This window comes from Chlamydomonas reinhardtii, chromosome 3 (genome assembly GCF_000002595.2).
Source record: "Chlamydomonas reinhardtii strain CC-503 cw92 mt+ chromosome 3, whole genome shotgun sequence".
Lineage (NCBI taxonomy): Eukaryota > Viridiplantae > Chlorophyta > Chlorophyceae > Chlamydomonadales > Chlamydomonadaceae > Chlamydomonas > Chlamydomonas reinhardtii.
The window spans coordinates 673,014-693,178 of NC_057006.1; the positions used below are offsets into that span (position 1 = coordinate 673,014).

The 20,165-nt window shown below is 66.6% G+C and overlaps 5 protein-coding genes across 5 annotated transcripts in view; 2 read left to right on the forward strand and 3 right to left on the reverse strand.

Annotated features, from left to right (window-relative positions):
- The window catches only part of CHLRE_03g145887v5 (uncharacterized protein), a 3,207-nt gene extending 1,948 nt beyond the window's left edge, over window positions 1-1,259 (reverse strand). Inside the window, exons 1-3 of the mRNA XM_043060435.1 lie at window positions 995-1,259; window positions 459-835; window positions 18-148 (exon numbers count right to left, since the gene is read on the reverse strand). Of these exons, the coding sequence (XP_042925564.1) occupies window positions 18-148; window positions 459-835; window positions 995-1,169 (683 nt within the window). The 5' untranslated portion in view covers window positions 1,170-1,259. The remainder of the gene's footprint in view (window positions 1-17; window positions 149-458; window positions 836-994) is intronic.
- A 105-nt stretch (window positions 1,260-1,364) lies between these two features.
- On the forward strand, window positions 1,365-5,161 carry CHLRE_03g145907v5 (uncharacterized protein). Its single transcript, XM_001695663.2, has 8 exons — window positions 1,365-1,526; window positions 1,675-1,805; window positions 2,167-2,235; window positions 2,558-2,653; window positions 3,248-3,329; window positions 3,508-3,557; window positions 3,807-4,022; window positions 4,161-5,161. Exons 1-8 carry the CDS (start codon window positions 1,406-1,408, stop codon window positions 4,365-4,367), a joined length of 972 nt encoding a protein of 323 aa, XP_001695715.1. The 5' UTR covers window positions 1,365-1,405; the 3' UTR covers window positions 4,368-5,161.
- A 53-nt stretch (window positions 5,162-5,214) lies between these two features.
- On the forward strand, window positions 5,215-11,496 carry CHLRE_03g145927v5 (uncharacterized protein). Its single transcript, XM_043060436.1, has 4 exons — window positions 5,215-5,274; window positions 5,467-6,879; window positions 6,994-8,575; window positions 8,758-11,496. The coding sequence occupies exons 2-4, from the start codon at window positions 5,500-5,502 to the stop codon at window positions 10,956-10,958; spliced, it is 5,163 nt and encodes a 1,720-aa protein (XP_042925565.1). The 5' UTR covers window positions 5,215-5,274; window positions 5,467-5,499; the 3' UTR covers window positions 10,959-11,496.
- Window positions 11,497-11,498: 2 nt separating this feature from the next.
- CHLRE_03g145947v5 (uncharacterized protein) lies at window positions 11,499-15,024 on the reverse strand. The gene is made up of 6 exons (XM_043060437.1): window positions 14,415-15,024; window positions 14,226-14,297; window positions 13,405-13,868; window positions 13,010-13,259; window positions 12,787-12,870; window positions 11,499-12,474 (listed from the first exon to the last, which is right to left on the reverse strand). Exons 1-6 carry the CDS (start codon window positions 14,865-14,867, stop codon window positions 11,893-11,895), a joined length of 1,905 nt encoding a protein of 634 aa, XP_042925566.1. The 5' UTR covers window positions 14,868-15,024; the 3' UTR covers window positions 11,499-11,892.
- A 150-nt stretch (window positions 15,025-15,174) lies between these two features.
- CHLRE_03g145967v5 (uncharacterized protein) lies at window positions 15,175-20,124 on the reverse strand. The gene is made up of 10 exons (XM_043060438.1): window positions 19,867-20,124; window positions 19,681-19,746; window positions 19,116-19,370; window positions 18,786-18,854; window positions 18,252-18,578; window positions 17,908-17,982; window positions 17,475-17,543; window positions 16,458-16,549; window positions 15,969-16,051; window positions 15,175-15,722 (listed from the first exon to the last, which is right to left on the reverse strand). Exons 1-10 carry the CDS (start codon window positions 20,074-20,076, stop codon window positions 15,637-15,639), a joined length of 1,332 nt encoding a protein of 443 aa, XP_042925567.1. The 5' UTR covers window positions 20,077-20,124; the 3' UTR covers window positions 15,175-15,636.
- Between the last annotated feature and the right edge of the window lie 41 nt (window positions 20,125-20,165).

Consider the following 20,165-nt stretch of genomic DNA (forward strand, 5'->3'; position numbering starts at 1 on the left):
CTCACCCCAGGTAGAACAGCGTGCTGCTGCCGAACACCACGGGCGCCAGGAAGGCCCGCTCGCTCTTGGTGAGGCCGGGCACCACGTAGGCGGTGATCTCGTACAGCACAGTGGGCGCGGCCAGCAGCAGGCCCGCGTAGCCCGAGGCCTGGGCGCGGGGTAGGGTGTGTGGAGGAAGGAGGGATGGGTGCGGATACTTGGGGAGGATGGGGAGAGTGGATCGTGGACTTGGGGAGCCACAACGGTTGGCCTGCGCAGGCGGCCTGGCCTTTGCCTGCTGGCACCAGCCACGTACGTTGCCCACCGATTGCCGTCCGCATACCATATCCTTGGCTGATCATGAATGTAACCCACCCGCAACCACCTCCACAAAGCCTGCAGACCAAGCCAACATCCCAGCTACAGCCGCAGCCCAGCCGAGCTAGCCGCCGTCACGGCCCCAACCGCCGCCGTCACACCTTGAAGGTGGTGAAGAAGAACTCTCCGGGTGAGAGCTGCAGGAAGCGCACACCCGCGTCCGCCACCGGCGCCTCCAAGAACACGATTAGCTCCTTGCTGAACACAAAGCAAAACACGATGGCCAAGGCCGCCGCGATGCCGGCCACAAACACGCGCTCGCGAAACTCCTCCAGGTGATCCCAGATCGGCATGGTCATATCCTGAGGCATCTCCTCGGGGTCGGGGTAAAGGAACTTCTCCACAGCGGTTTTGGAGCCATCTGACAGCTCATCCTCCTCTCGAACCATGGCCAGGCTGCTGGGCGACAGGTTGGGCTCCTCGTCGTCATCCAGCCTGCCCTCGCGCGCGGCACGCATGATGGATTGCGCGCCAGGCACTGCGAGCGAGCGACCGAGCGCGAGAAAATGGTTAGGGAAAGAGCCAGCGTGGCAGGGACAGGTTGGAGGGGCGAAGGTGCTTCGCGACGTGGCGTGTGTTTTGCAGGGGCCTCAGTCCGCGCGCCCCAGCCGGATCTTTTGTGTCGAGCATATCGCACCTTCCTCACGGATGATGGGAATTCCTTGCGGCTGCTCAGGAGCGGGCCCCTCTTGCGTGGCCTGCGCAACCAGACGCAGCGCCCTCCGGCCCACCGGAAGTACTGGCCGCACCGACGAGATGGCTGCAGAGCATTTCCGTAGACCCAGAACAGGTCGGGAGGAGGAGAGGAGCATTTTTGCGGTGCGTGGAAGAAAACAAGTGCAAGCGCGGTGAGGAATCAGGAGTGCACGTCTTCTACGCCAGCGTGCTCAGGCTATTCCTACTACTCCTAGCACAAAATAATCTTATGAGCAGGCTTTCTGTGCTTGACTAGGATTCTTGCATTGGTCCATGCAAGCTTCTGCAAGACGTGGTGCACATCCATGTATGAAAGACTGTTGAATTTGTCATTAGCATTGAAACCGTCATTATGGGGAAGTCATCAAAAGACAAACGCGACATTTTCTACCGCAAGGCGAAAGAGGAGGGCTGGCGAGCAAGAAGTGCATACAAGCTCTTGCAAATAGATGAAGCTTTTGACATATTCAGTGGTGAGCACGCCGTGGCGGAGCACGCCGACTTGGTTTTAGGGCATGCGCGCCACCGCTGAAAGACTGCTATTAAACGTACCTTGGCTCCAATGGCGCTGGCTCTCCAATCCATTCCTGAATTGCCTTGCGCTCCGGGAATGCTGCTCAGGCGTGGAGCACGCAGTGGACTTGTGTGCTGCGCCCGGCAGCTGGAGCCAGGTGCTGAGCCGCAAGCTGTTCCTGCCGGCGTTGCGAGCGGGCAACCCCAACCCGCCCACCATCGTGGCGGTGGACTTGCAGGTGTGTGTGGTTTTATGTGCTGTGCTGCCAGTACGCGGTGTGTGGGTTGCTGGAGAGCGTGGGTGGATAGGGAGGCGCGAGGTGACCGCCGCTGCTTTGGGGGCGCTCGGGACGCGGGGCTAGGTGGGAGGGCGGTGGTGGCCGCCAGTGGCTGGCTCCTAGAGCTGACCGGTGATGGTGGTGGTGGTGGTGGTGGTGGGGATGGTGGCGGTGTTGGTGGTGGTGGCGGTGGTGGTGCCACGCAGGGTAGAGTAATGCTGGCGTGGCGATGTCTTGGTTCACATGCATTTGTGCATGACTTCGTGCATTGCCGCATGACCGCATCCACTGCGTGCCCGCCTGCCCGCCTGCACGTGCGCAGCCCATGGCGCCCATTGAGGGCGTCGTACAGCTGCAGGGCGACATCACCAGTGAGGCCACTGCCAAGCAGGTGGGGGGCTCTGATGGGTGGGAGGACTGGGCGATGAGGGGTGGAGGGATGAGGGATAAATGAGGGCTGGGGGCGGTGTATGACCGAGCCCACTGAGCAGGTCCCAAACTGGTGGGTGATGGGGTTACGGGCGGTGACTGTGTGTTTGTGTGCCTGCACATGCGTGACCCTTACCGCACGAGCCACACTTCGCTCATGCACGCAAACATTCTTCTCGTGCACGTACACACGCACGTGCACATATGTGCACATACGCACATATACTGACGTACACACACATATACTGATGTATACACACATATACTGACGTACACACACACAGGTGATCTCCCACTTCCACGGCCAGCCCGCCGACCTTGTGGTGTGCGACGGCGCCCCCGACGTCACCGGGCTGCACGACCTGGACGAGTACGTGCAGGTGGGGACAGGGTGTGTGTGTGTGTGTGTGTGTGTATTAAAAAACGAAACGAAAACCCGCCCAACGACGCGACGGAGTTACTTACCGATACCTACCATTTTACCGAGCGTCGCGTGTCTGTCGTGACCCAGGTAGTCATACTTACCCGCGATAAGTATGTGTATGTGTGTGTGGCGGTGTGTTGAGGTGTGTGAAGGGAGGCGTGTGGGGCAGAGGCGGGCGGGTTGGGCGGCTTGGAGGGCGGGGCTGCACCTGAAGGGAGTTTGGGGGCGGTGTGTCTGACGGGGGGTCTGAAGGGGCCTCCGTCAATGGGGAACCCAGGACGGACTGCACGATGGGCGCGGCCTTCAGTTCCCATGCGGTGTAGCCAGGAGCATTGGAGGCAGTCCCGCACACCTCGGGGTCGCGGGCGCACGACATGGCGGCGCCGCGGCTGCCGTTGAATGGACTGTCGTGCTCACGGCACGGCTTGCACGCTTCGTACAACCCTGGCACATATACTTGCATACACAGATACACTTTCATGCATTCATACACATATCATATGCATACAATTTCATACCCATACACTCAACTTCATACATACATACGCAGGCTCAACTGCTGCTGGCCGCTCTGTCCATCGTGTGTGCGGTGCTGCGGCCCGGCGGCACCTTTGTGGCCAAGATCTTCCGAGGTGGGTGAGGCCCCCCCCCCGCCGCCGCCAGTGTCGTGTGGCCTGTGTCATTGTGTCCTGTGCCCCTTGCGCTTCCACTCGCATGTCCGTGTGTGACAACGGTAAGGAGCCTGCACGGCTCGCGGAATACCGGGCCGGTGTCACAACCACAACCACCACCCCACTCGCACACCTGCAGGCAAGGACGTGGCTTTGCTCTACTCGCAACTCAAAATGCTTTTCCCGGAGGTGCGCGCGTGCGTGTGCCCTGGCTGCCTACGGACTGTGTGAGGAGCCATGTGTGAAGCACGGCCAGGGGAGAGCGGGCGAATGGAGGAAGGGCGTAAAGCCTCGCACCCCACCCCCACACACCACACCACAACACGCCGTACCTGTAACTCCACCCCCAAACCCGCCACACGCCGCCGCCTCCAACCCCTCTCCTCCCCCCCCTTCCTTAACTAATCATGAATGTAACCCCCCCCCCCCCCCGCACAGGTGTATGTGGCCAAGCCCAAGTCCAGCCGCAACAGCTCCATTGAGGCCTTTGTGGTGTGCCGCCGCTTCGACCCGCCGCCGGGGCTGGCGGGGCCCGGCTGCGCGCTGCAGGCCCTGCTGGCGGGCGCGGCGGAGGACTACTTCAACACCGCGGCGGCGGAGGAGGAGCAGGCAGCGGCGGCGGCGGGAGGCGGAGCGGGGCAAGGGACAGGCCAGGTGCGTTTTGATGCTGCCGCCGGTGCGGGTGGGCGCGTGGCGGCGCGGGCCGGCTGTCACGCGCTGAGTGACGCTGCCGGGGTTCCTGCAAACAGTTGTCACGCCCGCGTGCACCGATCCTCCTGCCGCGCACCACAGGCCTCCGGTCGCGGCGGCGTGGCGCCGCTGCTGGCTCGCGCGGTTCCGTTCCTGTCGTGCGGCGACCTGAGCGGCGGCGACGCGGATCGAACCTACGACCTGGACCCCGCGACCTACGTGCGCCTGGAGCCGGTGCAGCCGCCCACCGCGCCCAACTACAAGACAGCCATTGCGCTGGCCAAGGGGGCCGGCGGCGGGGGGCTGTAGCTGCTGGGTGGGCGGGGGCAGGGAGGCAGCAGCAGTGGCGGCGACGGGGGTGGGGGCGGGAGCTGGCAGGGGCAGTGCTGTGCGTCAGGGTTGACAGTATTGATGTTGGATGACGACTGGGTCGTGTGTACAGGGCCGGGCATGACATGATGCGTGTGCGCATGTGGGGGTGAAATGGCACGAGGTGCGGTAGAGGGGGTAGCCGACACGCCAGCATCCATGCCGCGCCACTCGCATACACACCTCAACCCCCACCTGCCGCCGCACCGTTGCTGCCCCGTTTGTTGTGCGGGGCGGGAGGCGGTGCGCGGACAGGGAGGGGCAGGGGCAGGAGGTGGTCGTGGGAGGTAGTGCTGACGTGCTTATAATGGGTGTGCCACACAGCGCGCTGTGTGTGGAGGGAGCGGATGCCTGACCCTACCTGGCACCTTGACTGCGCGGAAGATATGCAGGCGGTGCAAAGCGAGGCGCGCGTGGGGAATTGGGGCATGTTGCCGAATGTGGGAACATGGCCTAAACCCATGAGGCGAAGCTTTGTGGCACGCGATGTGGATGAGCTGTTTGTGCGAGGGTGTGTGCAAGTGCGCACGTGCCCGGCCGGGGGGGGGGGGTAGCAGTGGAAGGCAGCCCGTGGCGTGGGGGCAGCCGGGGTCGATGGACGGGTGCGATGGACGGGTGCGATGAAAAGGGACCGGTGGACGGCAGGGATGGAACCGACACACAGATGGGTCGCAAAGCTTGACGGTCGCTTTCAACAGTTGAACGCTCATCAAATGATGTAAAAATTGGTGCGATGCCGAAGCCCAAGACCGGCGCGAAGCAGCAACGGGGGCGCACCGCCTGTGCCCTCGCGACCGGCGGCGCGACAACCTCGCGCGGTCCCGGGGCCGCGCAGGATGACCAGGAGGTGAGGTCGCCAGGCCTTCTGCGCGCTGCTACAAGGCAGTGCAAGCATGCGCGCGCTGTTATAGTTGCCAGGGTGCGCTTGTGGTTGGCGGGAAAAGCTGGGGACAGCAGAAGGGCGTTTCTGACGCGTTCTGACTTTGTCCTTTTGCCTGCGCCCTGCCCCCGATTTCCCCTTGCTTGCGCTGCACAACAGGCTGTACCAGATGACTTCGAGAAGGTGCTGAATATGCTCGCGGCAGCACTTCCGCGCGCGCTGGGTCGCTATCGGGCCGCGGCTGTGGCACCGCGGTTTCCGACTGCGGCCCTGGGCTCGGTCATTGACATGCTGGCCTCGCTGAGGCAGGCGGTGGAACGCGGCGCCGCAGTTGAGGAAGGCTCAGGCCTGCCGCTGCTGCTGCGCGCGGCGGTGGTGATGCAGCGAAGCGACGTCTGGCCGCAGCTGCTGCAGCTGGTCGGCTTCACCGCTCGGCAGCTGCTGCTGGTCCCTGAGGGCGGTCAGCAGGGCGGCGGCGGCAGCCGCAGTGCTGGCGGCGGCGACGGCGGCGGCGGCGGCGGCGGCATGGGCCCGCCGTCGGCGGCGGATGCCGAGGGCGCTGCCAGTGCGCGGGAGCAGCACCAGCGGCTGCACCTGGCGGCCCTACACACCGTGCTCGACTGCCTGTCGACGGTGAGCCTCCTGTGGGCCATAGATTTGGCCCTCCCTCACCAGCAGGCGCGCCAGCAGTCGAACCCCCGCGCCCTTGACGCCGCAGCCGCCGCCCACGGCGCCGCCGTTCGCGCCGTCTGTGCGCTGCTGCGTGCGCGGCTACTGCGTGTGCATGGCCGTCTACTGGCGCAGGCGGCGGACGCGGTCGTAACGCGCCTGCCGCCGCCGCAGCTGCCACTGCTGCCGCCGCCATTGCAGCTCTCACCGCCTGCGGAGCCTGCGGCTCATGCTGCGAAGCCGGCGGCGGTGCTGGGCGGAGCGCAGGGGGCTGCGGCCGAGCCGCCGGCGGCCGTTTCGGCGCCAGGGCCAAAGGCCGCGGCGGCGCCGGAGGCGTTGGCTCATGACGTCGCCACGCGGCGGGCGGTCGCTGAGGCGGAATTTGCAGCTGCTGTGGGCTGCGGCTGTGGCAACCTCATGCGCATCGCCGTTAACCTGGCCGGCCTCCGCCTCTGCAGGCCGCCGCCGCCGCCGCCACCAACGGCGGCGGCGGCGTCCGCATCGCCCACGGCAGCTGCTGCCACCGGTGCTACCAGTACCAGTGCTGTTGCAGCAAGCTCCGGCGGCGGCAGCTGCTCTGCACCGCCGGATAGTGGTGGTGACATCCATGGTGATAGTGATGGGCGACCGCTCTTCGCGCTGCTGCTGCACGAGTTGGGCGCCAGCGGCCTCGTGGAGCAGTCGGCACGGCTGGCGATAAACTGCGCGCGGCATGAGGGAGCCGGCGGCGGCGGCAGCAGCGGCTGTAGCAATAGCAGTAGCAGCAGTAGTGATGGGCAGCAGCAGAGGCCGAGCGGGTTGGAGGGACCGGAACTTTGCATAAGAGCCTGCGACGCGCTGTGCAGGGCTGTGACGTGCGTGGCGAATGCCTGGACGATGACGCACGCGCGACAGCCACTGGAGGCATGCGGCGACGGCGGCAGCGGCGGCGGTGCTGGTGGTGGGGAGGGCGTCGGCAGCAGCGGAGAGTCGCCGCTACCCTGGGGCACCTGCACTCGCTACCTCGCTCTGTCGCAGGTGGCGGTGACGCTGGCGGCAGCGGGCTTTGGCGGCGGCGAGCGGGGCGTGTGGGGCCTGCCACCGGAACTGGCGGCTGGGCTGCCTGTGATTGGCGCCAGGGCCGCCGCTGAGGATGCTCGTGAGGGTGGCAGTGGCAGCCACCGTGGTGGTGATGGTGGTGGCGTTGAGAAGTATGACCTGCGACCCATGCTGCAGACACCGGCACAGCCACCACCGCAGGCGGTGCCGCCTGGGGAGCAGGAGCTGCCGGCGCTGCTGCACAAGGTGGCGGCGCATGTGCTGGAGGAGGCAGAGGCGCTGCCGGCGCGGCAGCAGGTGGCGGCGCGGATGCGGCGGATGGTACAGCAGGCGGCGGCCCAGGTCGAAGGGGCGAAGGCGGCTGCAGTGCAGCTGCTGCTGAGTGGCATCAGCACGGGGGAAGGCAAGCGGTCACTGCAGCAGACGCTGCAGCAAATGGAGGAGGAGCTTGATGTTCTGAAGCAAGCGCAGGAGCAGCAAGCGGAGCAACTGAACCTGGCGTCGGCAAAAACCGCTGGGGCGATTGAGGCGGCGGCGAAACTGCAGCAAATGGCCGCCGCGTTGTCGGATTCGCCGCCCTCGCTGCCGCTGCTGCACCACGACACCTTCCGCCTGCTGCTCTGCCTGCTCGCCGCGGACCTCTGCAGGTCAAACCTTGCGTTTGGAGCAGCACTCGCGGCAGCAGCAGCAGCAGCAGCAGAGGGTGCGGTGGGAGCAGGTGAACGCAGTGACGGCGCTGGCAGTAGCAGCGGCAGTAGCAGTGGCAATGGTGGCACTGCCAGCGGCAGCAGCAATGCTGACACCAGCAGCAGCGGCTGGCTCTTCCCTGTCAGCCGCCGTGCGATGTATGAGTTGCTGTTGCGGGTGGCGGACCTGGCGGCTGCGACGGCGGCGGCTGGAGCAGCACCAGCAGCCGCCTCCGACGCAGCCGCCTCGGGCAATGCCGCCTCGGGCGCTGCAAACGGAAGTCTGCACTACGCAGCAACCGAGGCAGCAGCAGGTAGTGTGAGTGGCGTCAGCACCGGCACCGGCACCGGCACCGGCACCGGCACCGGCACCGGCACCGGCACTACCGGCACCAGCACCAGCACCGGTGGCGGTGGGGCTTCCGGTTGCGGGCGCCCCTCCAGCCAACCGCTGCTGCTGCTGCAGCCTGACCATGCATGGGACACGGGCTGCACCGCGCTTGTGCTGGCTAAGCAGCTGCAGATGCAGCAGCACGCAATGGGCTCCACGGCTGCAGCCGCGGCGTCTACAGCGCATGCGGTGGAGTGGGCGGCGGCGGCGGCGGCCCCAGAGGCAGCGCCTGGCGCGCCGCCTGCAGACGCGGCCAGTGCCGCGGCCGCCACCGGCGGTGTCGGTGTCAGCGCAAGCAACGGTCCCGCAGCCACTTGCAGGTCACACGGTGCAGATGTTGACGGCGGCGATGACTATCTCCCATTGGATCCCCGCTGGTGGCGGGCGGTGGTTGCGCTGCTGCGGTCGCGCACGTGGACGGATGCCTCCGCAACGCTCGAGAAGTCTCCCATTCGCGGTGTGCTCGGCAGGGAGCGCTTGCCTGGTGCGTGCGGCTGGCTGTGTTTGCTGTGTGCCATACACGCCTTGACTGAAGGACTGTTTGAAGCGCCGCCGCCTTGTGTGCACTAGCGTGCTTGGTTGAAGAGGCCAGCATGGTGTATTCCTTGTGAGTTACATAACCGTTTGCATCTCCGTCCTCGCTGGTCGTCTGTCCTTGGCGTGCAGGCCTGCTGACGCCGCGCCGCGCGCCGCCGGGCCTGAAGGCGGCTCTGGCGGCAGGACTGGTGCCTGCGGTGGAGTGTGCGCTCCGGCGCGCGCAGACATCGGTGGCGGCGGCCCACTTGGCTGCTTCCTTCTCCCAGCTGCCGCCGGCGGGGGAACATGTTGCGGGCTGCTGCTGGCCCTTCCTGCAGCAGCTGCTGGCGTTCACGCCGCCGCACCAGACGGCCGAGACGGCTGCGCTCATCACCAGCTTGGGCAAGCGGGCGCACGCGGCGATGGAGGAGGTACAGCTGTGTGACGCGGCTACGTGCGTGTCGCAGGCGCAGAGGCCATGGTGGCGGTTTACGACGTGCATACTCGCGCTCCTTCCGCCGTCGCCCTGGGCTGTGAGGATCGACGGCAGTAGCAGCAGCGCCGCCGGCACAGGCAGTGACGGCAGCTTTGAGGAGGAGCTGCCGGCGGCGGCAGTAGCAGTGGCAGGGGCGCCCGCCGTCGTGCGGCGGCTCCAGACGCGGCAGGTGCGGCTGCTGCTGTCGCATGCGCTGCACCGCTGGCTGCCGGTGCTGTCTCGCGCGGTGCAGCTGTCGGCGGCGGTGCAAGCGGCGACGGAAGTGCAACAGCCGCACTTGCTGGTCAGCCCGCTGTTGCAACTGCTGGTGTGGGTGCAGCCAGCGCTGCTGGCCCTGCTTAACGCGGAGGCGCAAACGCAGCCGCAGCCGCAGGCGCAGCCGGAGGTGGAGGTGGAGGGCATGTGCGGGAAGCAGCCGGGACCGCAACAGCAGCCGGAGCCGCAGCCTAGCGCGGGCGGCAGCGAAAGCGGCAGAATAGCCGCCGCCGCTGCCTCCATGGCCGTGAAGGGCAAGGCGGCGCAGCTCGTCGCCGCCAGCTGGCGTCAGTTCCTGTTACACGATTTGGACATCGTGGCGTTGACACAGACGGCTCTGACGCTGCTCGACGCAGCGCCGCCCGCCGCCGCCGCCGCCGCCGACAATGACGACGTCGAGCGCCGCCGCTGTCACTCCGAGCTCAGAGGCCACCTGGTCAACACGCTGGCTGCGGTCGCCCTGGCCGCACCCGACGCCCTTGTGTCCGTGCTACAGCCCGCCGGTGGCAGCAGCGGCAGTAGCAGTACCGCGGCGGCTGGCAGTAGCACGGCAGGGCAGCCGCAGCCGCAGCCACAGCCGCAGCCGCAGGCGCCGGAGCCCGCGGCCCTGTCGGTCTGGCGGCCGGCGGCTCTGCGCCGGCTGCTGCTCAGTGGTGGTGTCGCCGGCGCCTCGTCTAATGGCGCTCCGCCACCCCCAGCTACAGCCGCCGCCAGGGGAGGTGGTGACGCCGGTGACGGCCCACTGCCGGCCGGCGCCGCGAGGCAGGTGCTGTTGTGGCTTGAGGAGCTGCGCGACCTGAGTGGCATCAGTGGGGCTGCTGACGGTAACGGCGGCGGCAGTAGCCAAAGCACTGCAGCCTGTGCGTGTGCAGCTGCTACAGCCACTGCTGCAGGCGCTGGTACAGCTGCGGCTGCAATAGCTACAGCTACAGCCGCTGCTGGCTTCCTGGGCGGCGTGCAGCGGCGTTTGGCCTTGAGCCGGGAGCCGCCGAGCACGGGCGGGGGTGAAGATGTGACGACCCGGGGCGTTGAGGTGCTGGCCTTTGCGCCCCTGTCCCCGTGGGAGGCAGCTGCAGAGGGCCGCGCCCTGGCTATGGAGTTGATGGGCAGTAGCTGTGGCAGTAGCTGTGGCAGTAGCTGTGGCAGTAGCTGTGGCAGTAGCTGTGGCAGTAGCAGTGGCAGTGGCAGTAGCTGTGGCAGTAGCGGCGGGACTGAAGGCGGGGTTGGGGAGGGAGGCGCAGCGGGAGCAACAGGAACGGCAGCAGCGGCAGCGGCAGCGGCAGCGGCCACAGCGCGGGCTGTATCTCCCGTGTCGGCACTGCCTGGCAGCTGCGCCAACCCGCGATGCACCGACGTAAGCGGCGACAGCGACCTGGCAGTCACTGGAGGAGGCGGTGGTGGAGGAGGAGGCGGTAGAGGCGGTGGTGGAGGAGGCGGAGGAGGTGGTGGTGGAGTAGGGGGTGGCGGCATGCGGGCATGCGGCCGCTGCGGCGTCCTGCGCTACTGCTGCCGCGAGTGCCAGGTGGCGCACTGGCGGGCGGGGCACAAAGAGGCGTGCGCCGCATTCGCCGCCGCGGCCGCTGCTGACAAGCGCAACTGAACGGAAGTAAGGGCCTACGATGTTGTGCACGTGTGCGTGTATGTGCAGACTGCACCGCAACTGGTGTTGCAGTGCACGCGACGGCAGTTAGGTTCCCGTTGATCGGAGCGTCGGAACACTCGCAGTCCAGGGCCCAGGGGCGAAAGACGACAACAGGCGTGCACGCAGAGGCGCGGCGGGCAGAAGTGCGTTGAGTTGTTGCAACGGTTGTACAGCAGCAACGTAAGCGGCTGGCATTCAAGCAGGCAAGCAGCGTCAGTGACAGTGCAGCGACTGCAGGTGTTGGCACTGTGAGGCGGCGGTAAGCGGCACGTAGGGCGGACCTGCGTGTTTTTGGTGTCCCTGCTGTGATGGGGCTGCGCGTTGCGAGGCTGCTGCCAGGCCCGACTGCCGGCGGCCGCACACGCCATGGGCAGCAGGGCGGAGCGGCAGACCTTTAAGGCCCGTGCGTCGTAACAGGTGTGGCGTTTGGGTGTGCTGGAGGAGACTTCTTGTGATTGAGGGCATGATGGATCGATGGGTTCAGGACTCAAGAGTCATTACCAGGATGGCAGGCGGCTAGATTGGCATTGGCTGGTAGGCCACATAGTATGCGGGTGCGAATGCGGACGCGCCTTTAAGGGACATGGCACAGAGCCACTGCCAGACTGCCTGTCTGAACATGTGGGCCTTGAACAGCCTAGAGAGCGGCGTCGTGTCTGCGGCCGGGGGCCCCCACCATGACAACACACCAGTTGCAACAAACTGTTGAGTGTCCACAACCCAAGCCCTACGACGCATCAGCACCTGACACCACTGCGCCGACACTCACGCCCCGCATGCTCATGTCCCGCCTATTCCGGCACGGCCTGCCACCGATGACCATTGGCGGCGAGGCATGTGCCCGCTCCCCCGCACAACACACACGCGCTGGCTCCCACACGCCAGCCCACGCTCACGCCTGCCCCCGCAGGACGCGGTGCAGGTACGCCTCCCTCGCCGCATCCCCCTGCAGCTCCGCCCACACACCCGCATCCACCACCGCCACACGCCACCCCAGCCGCCGCAGCTGCCGCACCCGCGCCTGCCACACGCCCGCCGCCCCGCCCCCACCGCCGCCCGCGACATCTCCATCCTGTTGTGAGTCTGGCTGTAGCGCGGCGCCTAGCGACAGGGCGGCAGTAGCACCAGCAGTAGCACCAGCAACAGCCGGTGGCGGCGGCACCGCACCAACCTGCGGCGCGAACCTCTCCCGCAGCAGCAGCGCCAGCACCTCTCCCGCCGCCCCCGCCTCCGCTGCCAGCTCCTCCTCAGCCGCACCCGCAGCCGACGCCGCAGCCCCAATGCCGCTGCTACTGCTGCGAGCAGCGCTGCTGCCACTGCTGCTACTGCCGGCACCCCCTGCTGCTGCTGCTGCTGCTACTGCCGCCCCGCGCCGCACCACGTACAGCGCCAGCCAGCGGGAGGGCACCGCCACGTCCACGTCATCCGGCTGCGCCACCGTCACGGCCAGGCGCCGGGTGAGCAGGTACACGATCTGGCGAGGAGGAAGGGGGCGTGGCAGCAGCATTGGCAGTAGCATTGGCGGTTGGAATTGGCGGTTGGCATTGGGTAAGCCAGTGGGACACGGCAGGGCGACCAGATTTAAGGAGTGCGGGAATCGTGGGCGAGTGGGCGGCGATTGAAGCTGTACGCAATCGGGTGCAGTTGCAATAGTGTACAGGTCGGGACTCGTCAGCAGTCCCCGCAATCCCTGCATGTTGTACAACGCGCCCCCTGCCGACTGCGCAACCACGCCATCAGCCCCTCCCCCTCCTCCCCCATCCCGGCTCCCTACCCACCCGCCCACCTGGTTTCGGGCCCGCTGCTCCTCATCCACCAGTGCATCCCCACGCCAGTGGTATAGCAGGTCACGGCGACAGCGCGCCAGCTCCTGAACATCGCGTGCGTGTGTGTATGTGTGTGTGTGTGTGTGTGTGTGTGTGTGTGTGTTAGTAGGGATGCAGCAATGCGACAGGACCCAACCCAACGCCGCGCGCCTCCCTGGCGACCAACCGAATCCGGCCGCTGACCTTGGGGCTAGCCAGCAGCGCAGCCGCCGCCTGCGCCGCGCCCGGCGGCGCCCACTCCAGCCCTCCTCCCCCGCCTCCTCCTCCCGCCGCTCCTGCTCTTCCGCCTGCCCCTCCTCCTGCCCCTGCTGCCCCCGCTGCTGCCGCCGCCAGTTGCTGCAGGGTGAACAGCAGGGCTAGGTAGGGTCCGGACACGGCGGGGTGGAGCGGCACGTACTCGGAGTAGGCGGAAGCCAGCCGGGCCTGCAGCGAGCTGAAGGGGCGAGAGCAGCACACGTGTACAGATGAGCCGACACATGTTGGACAGACACCGTACCCAAGGCGCAAGAGGTCAGGATAGCATCAAAGACACCTGCATTATTGCGAGGGGTTGTGTGTACAGCACGAGGGCGCCGCACCTGCCGCTGCGCCCAAGAGGGCCAGCCACCGCCGCCACCACCTCCTCCCGCGTCGCACGCGGCTGGCACGCCGGCGAAGACGCTGACGCAGACGTCGGCGAGGTCGGCGCCACCCGGCCACTGCTACTGCCACTGCTGCTGCCGCTGCTACTGCCGCCGCCGCCAACCGCCCTGCCCGACGTATCCGCCGCCACCAGCATCGCCGCATGCAGCAGGTACATGACCGTTACGTCATCGACGGCGGCGGCGGTTGACGGCGCCACCGCCGCCAGGGAGCGGAGCCCCGCCTCCCACACCGGCGGCGGCGCGGCGCCGTGCATGGCCGCCGCCCACAGCAGCACCGCGCGGCAGGGTGCCGGCAGCGGCGCGGCGGCGCCGGACGCCGGCGTAGAGCCGAAGAAGCCGCCACCGCCGCCGCCCCCAGCGGCGCTGCCGCCCGCCATGCAGCCCGCTGCCACGGCCGCCTGCGCACGCGGAGGCATGCATATGCACATACACATGGTCAGCCACAGAGCCACCTAGTGCGCCACATCGCCGCGGCAGTCGGCAGTCGGGACATTGTCGCAGCAAAAGCATGCCGCCTGGGCGCCTATGGGTGATACCGGCCAACCCTGCGGCCGATCACAGCGACGCGGCAGGGCAGTGGCCACGCAGCTAGCGACTGCCGACTGAGGCCCGGCAGCCGAGGTGCCCATGCCGCAATGCCGACATGCTACACACACTGCAAATATACAGCTGTCACAAGTAATTTGCTACATGCGTTCCTGTCATGGTCCAACACGTATCTTGCACTCTGCCGCACGCGCCCCGGTCGCGCCCACCTGCAGGCGCCGCAGGTACTCGGGCCCCGGCGTGTGCCCCGCCCACGCCAGTGCCCACACCAGCGCCACCACCTGCGGAGGGAGCAACCGGCGGTGCGGGCAGGCGACAGAGTAGGCGCAGTTGGCAAGTAGCAGCGGGGAGCCGTGCACGCAGGCCCGCACCCACCCACCATGGCCACACGCACGCACCTGCTGCGGCTGGGGGCCGTCCCAGTTCGCCAGCGCCGCCGCCTCCAGCGCCGCCAGAGCCGCGGCCGACGGCGCCGGCGGCAACGCACCCAGCGCCGGTTCAAGTCCGCCTGCTACTGCCGAGGCCCCACCACCCGTAGCTACAGCCGCCGCTGCTGCTGCTGCCGCCGGCTCGCGCATGAAGGCGAGCAGCGGCTGTAGCAGGCTGGCCCGGTAGGCCGTGGCGAGGGGCGGCGGCGGCGCCGAAGAGGAGGTGCGGGCTGGCGCTTGCTCGGTTGCAGTGTGGGAGTCGGCATGGGCCTCGCGAAGCAGCAGCCCTGCAAGTGATGCGGCCTGCGCCAGCGCGGCCTCTAGACGCGGCGTGAGGGCAGGGCCGCTGTCGCCAAGCTGTCGAGTGGAGGCTGCGCCGAAGCTGCCCCATGCAAGCGGCTGCCACCAACGCTGCAACTGCATTGACGGGTTTCCATTGTCTTCGTTGTCTAAGAGCGAGCTCAGGGGCCCCGTCTGTTGCGTAGCGGTTGTTCCGTCGCGGGAGGGTGTCGGCGTGGCCAGGAGGCAGGTGGACCCCGCCAACGCCGACAGCGCGGGTATCGCAACTGCGCGGCATGCATTATATCAGGGAGCGAGGTTGGAGTGCATGTGCGTTTCCATGAAAGCCCATGAGCCAGAGGCCGTGGGCTGGAACGCAGGGAAACTGGTTCCGATGTGAGGCCTTGTTCCGATTGCCCTTTGCGCACTCACCGAGGCTCCTGCGAGACATTGCTTGGGCCTTTTACAACAAGTGCATTGATCTATGAATGTGAAAACAGGTTTGACTGCAAATGCTTTCTGTTACAGCTATCTCGCTACACCGTGTTGAAAGCGCACTATGCAGCGCACGCAATTGTCTCTATGTGTGAGGTATGTAATAGCCGTCGTGAAGTCCTGCTGAGCGCTGTCGCCGCGACGGCAATCGCACGATGACACGCCTCCACGCTTAGGACTTTCGCTCCCCAGCACACATCCTGCTCCTCACCTGCCTCACCTACTCCACCACGAGCATCGCGCGCACGTTACTTGCCGCGTCGGCCCGCACCAACACACGCACCACCGCTCTACCAGCAGCAGCACCCTGTGTCCTCTAGCACCACCTGCCACGCGCCCTCACAAGTCGCAACGCACCACCATGGCACTGCCACCACCATCACCGCCACCACCCGCCGCCGCTCTACCCGCACTCGCTCTACTTGACCCAGCCATTGGGCACGGTGGAGGTGAGCGGCCCCTTGCTGGTCAGGAAGGGCTTCCCCTTGTAGGTGGGCACACCCGCTGCGTAGGGGAGAGAGGAGGAGGGGGCCGTCAAGGGGGCGCTTATTGACGGCGGCTGGGAGGCGGTGCACTACAGTTCCCGGTTCAGCTAGTCACCGGCCCCTCCAGGTCGGGCGCCCCGCTGTGCTGCCCCCCCTCTCGCTACACTTCTCTGTACCAATCCTTAAAACCCCTTCCCCCCGCCCTCCCCCCTCCCTTCACGCCCTCCCGTCCAGCGCGCCCGCCCCTCGCTGCCCTCCTCCTCACCTGCGTCGGTCTTCATATCGGGGAACAGGCGCTCCAGCAGCTTCTTCTTGGGGTTGACCTCCTCCAGGGGCGGGTTGGAGAAGCTGAGGGGAAGCGGAGTGGCAGATGGAGGGATGGCGGTTGGGATGGAGGGAGGGACGGGGGCGTCAGGAGCATGGGGGGGGGGGGGCAAGTGGGGAGGAGGGAGCCCATGCCTGCCCTGACCGCACGCTGCCCTCACAGGCTACCTGTGCAACCCCCCACCTGCCCCCTCCACACGTGCCGCCACACAGCTCCACGCTGTCGCCCCGCCCGCCTTCCCCCGCCCCCCCCCCCCCTTGCACACAGCCCCCCCCCCTTGTGTGTCAGCCCGCCCCCCACCACAACCCCCTCCCATAAGTACTATCGCTTGCAACTGCCGCCACTGCCTGTGCTCCGCTAGTTCGGCTTTGTTTGGTTGAGTTTTTTGCTGGTATTTACAACCCCCGCCACTCCCCCGCTTGCTCTCACCCCTCCACTGTGAGCCGCTCGCCCACCGGCACGCCCTCCGGCACGTTGACGGGGTCCACCGTCCCGTGCGCGTCGTCACTGGCGCACAGCACCTGCGTGTTGTAGGTGATGGTTTGCGTAGAAGAGTGTGTTGTATGAGAGACGGCACAAGGAAAAACAACAACAAAGACTGTGCATGCGCTGTGTGTGCGTGTGTGTGTGTGTGGGTATATATGTGTGTGTGTGTGTGTGTGTGTGTGTGTGTGTGTGTGTGTGTGTGTGTGTGTGTGTGTGTGTGTGTGTGTGTGTGTGTGTGTGTGTGTGTTTGAGAGAGAAGATACTGCATAGCGGGGCCGGCATGCAAGCTAGGTGCACGGTCTAGGTTGGGGTGAGGCCTCGGATATTCTCAAACTTTAGCTCCCAGCGCGGTTGGCGCGTCGAGTTGTGGTTCTTTCGTCACCGGCCGCCAGCCCTCGCCAGCCCTGCACCAATGTCCCACTTGCTTCCAGGACCCACAAGCCACTGCACGGGCGAAGCCCATATTTATGGCTGACCAACTGACCATGCAAATCAGGCGCAAAGCTAATGGACCAAGCCTCAGATATTCTCAAACTTTTACCGCCACAGCTGTGCCGATGAGGCGACAGCGTCCGGGCAATGTTCTTTCATCAATGGCCGTGAGTCCATGGGTGTTGTCACTGCTGTGCACGAGCGTGTGGCTCTATGCGGGTTTGTTGCGTGCGTGCCCTCCCCAGTATCGGTATACCACAGACCTCAGATATTCTCAAACTTTTTCTCCCATGGAATTATGGGTCGATGTAAATATGTTGTCATCAGCGGTCTTGCGCTCGATACCACCAGCCCGCACCCTTCCAGCCGTCTTCCCGATTCTTAGCTTACCCACCCACCCGCCCACCCACATCCGCCCACCCACCCACCCACCCTCCCACCCTCCCACCCACCCACCCGTACCCCGCCCACCCACCCTCCCACCCTCCCACCCACCCACCCGTACCCCGCCCACCCAGCCCCCCTCACCATGCCGTAGCTCATCACGTCGCGCATCTTGGCCGGCTTGAGGTTGCACACCACCACCACCACACGATCCTGTCAAGGTTGAGGTGGGGTTAAGAAGTGAAGGTGGGGTGGGGTGACAAGGAGAAAGAAGATGAAGCGATAGCCAGGGGGGAGGGGCGGAGATGCCATCAGGCTACGGCTGCCAAAACGCTAGGGCCGCCGCCCTCCACCACCAAGGCTGCGGGCAGCGCCGCGCCGACGCCGCCCCACCGTCCATATGCCGTGCACTGCGTTCTCATCAGCACCCACCCTCATCCATCCTTCCTACCCTTCCCAGAGGCCAGAGCCGCCTGCTGCTGCTGCATAACCCCCTGGTGCTGCTGCCCCCCTGCTTGCTCCCCTGCTGCTGCTGCTGCTGCTGCTTGCCCCCAGGTGCTCGGCCCCCTCGCCCCACCTGCATCTTCTCCACGGGCACGAAGTTGCGCAGGCCGGAGATGACCTGGCGCGGCTTGTCCTCGCCCACGTCGATCTGTCGGACGGCGTGTGTGTGGGTGAGGGGGTCAGATGGGTCAGCACGGGCGGGTCAGGCGGGTCGGGCGGTGCACAGCGCGCTTCCATCCGCCCGAGAAGCCACGGCCCCAGTCTTGCGCCTGGTGCCCTCTCACAGCCCCGCGGCCCCAAACACAGCTGGCTCCTCAGTCTCTGCTTTCCGGATCCGGAAGCAATACTCGCATCTCCGCGGCCCCTGCTCTCCCCCGCTCCCGCAAACCCCCCTTCCCCAGCTCCCCCCGCCCTCACCTCCTCCAGGTACAGGGAGTCGGCGTTGGGGTGCTTGTCGATCTTGACAATGCGCCCCACGCGGCAGTCCAGCATGTCAATGCTCGCCTCCTCCTCCTCCTTCTTGGCCGCACCGCCGCCCTCCTTCTTGGCAGCCGGAGCCGCAGCAGCCGCGCCCGCGTCCTTCTTCTTGCCCTCTTTACCGCCCTCCTTGGCGGGGGCAGCAGCAGCAGCAGCAGCGGCAGGTGCGGCGGCGGCAGCGGCAGGTGCGGCTGCGGCCGCCGCCTCCTTCTTGCCCTCCTTCTTGGGCACGGCGGCGGCGCCGTCCGCAGCGGGCTTGGCAGCCGCCTGGCAAGATGCCGGGAAGGGACACGCACATGACTGTTTCAGCTAGTTGCCTCCTGGACTCCCCAATCCCACATGGAGCCCAGTGTCCTACAGGGATCGGCCCATGCCCAGGAAGACATGCCATCCTGCCAGGCGCCTGAGCCTGGCTGGAGCCCCGGCTAGCGCCGTCGACGTCCCCGCATCCCGCCGCTGCCCACATAGCCCCACCTTGTCCTTGCCAGCAGCGGGCGCCGCGCCCTTGGCGTCCGCGGCGCCAGGCGCGGCGGTGGCGGCGGCCTACGGGGGGCGAGAGGCGGGCGGGAGCGTTGAGTGAGCGCACAGGCCTGTGCTGTCAGCCACCAGCAGTCCTGTCAGCCACCAGCAGTCCTGTACGCCTGAACGCCCCCCATCCCCCCACCCACCCAGCGGCGCCAACGGGCTCCCCCACCAGCCCTAGGCCTTGAACCCGACTCCCTCCCGCGGCTCCGCCCCCCCCCCCCCCCAGTTTGGGCTGGTAACTTCAACCCGCCCCCCGCGCGTGCTCTCGCCGCTCCGCACCTTGGGCGCCGGCGGCGCGGGCGGAGGCGGCGCCACGAAGCGCGGCCTGTTGAGGACCAGGCGGGGCTGGCAGAAGCCGGCGCCGTCCTGCGTGGCCTGGATGAGGTCCACCCAGCGCAGCAGGTTGCAGAAGTGGAGGGTCTGGGCTGCGGGGAAGGTCACCGCGGCCGGGTGGACCAGTGCGTAGATGACCAGGTCTGCCAGGCTGGCGGCGCCGCCCACAAGGAAGCTGCGGGTAGCCAGGTGCTCGTTGAGCTGTGTGTGTGGCGTGTGTGTGGGGGGAGGGATTGGGGGGGAGGGGCAAGGGGGTGTGTGCCGGAGGGAATGGAGGGCAGGCGAGGAAGGAGGAGGGAGGGAAGGGGGTCAGCGGTTGAGAGGGACGAGGTACAGCAGCAGCTAGGGGGATGCATGGACGGGAAGGCGTGCTGTGGTGTGCCGCCCAAGGTAGCGGGGGGCCGGCCTCGCGGCAAGCGTGCCTGGCCTGCCCCTAAACTCGCGCGCCCCGCCTCGGTTCTTGATACGGAGCGGGGCCCGCTCCCGAGCAACCCGCTGACCGCCGGCCTACCTTGACAAGCTTATCGTCCATTAGCGGCGAGAGCTCCGTGCTAGCCCAGGTGAGCCACTCGGCAACCTGAAGAAAGCACGCGGCGGCGGCATTCAGCGAATCGGTGGGTGAGGGTGCACTTCTTGTGCGCCAGATCAATACTTTAGCCATTTCATGGCGCAGATCTACCGCCAGTACGTGTCTCACTTGCGCTTGAAGCTCCGGTGTCGAGCCCAGAAGTGCATCCTTACGCGCGCTGCTCCGTGCTAAGTGCGTCACGACAGCTGCGAGACCCGAGATGGCCTCTTTCCCAGCGACAAGCTGCACTTGCCCGCTCGTGGAAGCGACTGGCTGCTCGCTCGACCCGCACGCTTGCGCAACAAAGCGTGCACAAGAAAGGCTCGGTGTATCAGCCATTTTGTGTTTTTAAGAGTTTGAAATACCCTAATCGGTTGCGTGGAACACTTCGATTAGTGCGCGGAGCTCTGTCGAGACGCGCGCGCAAT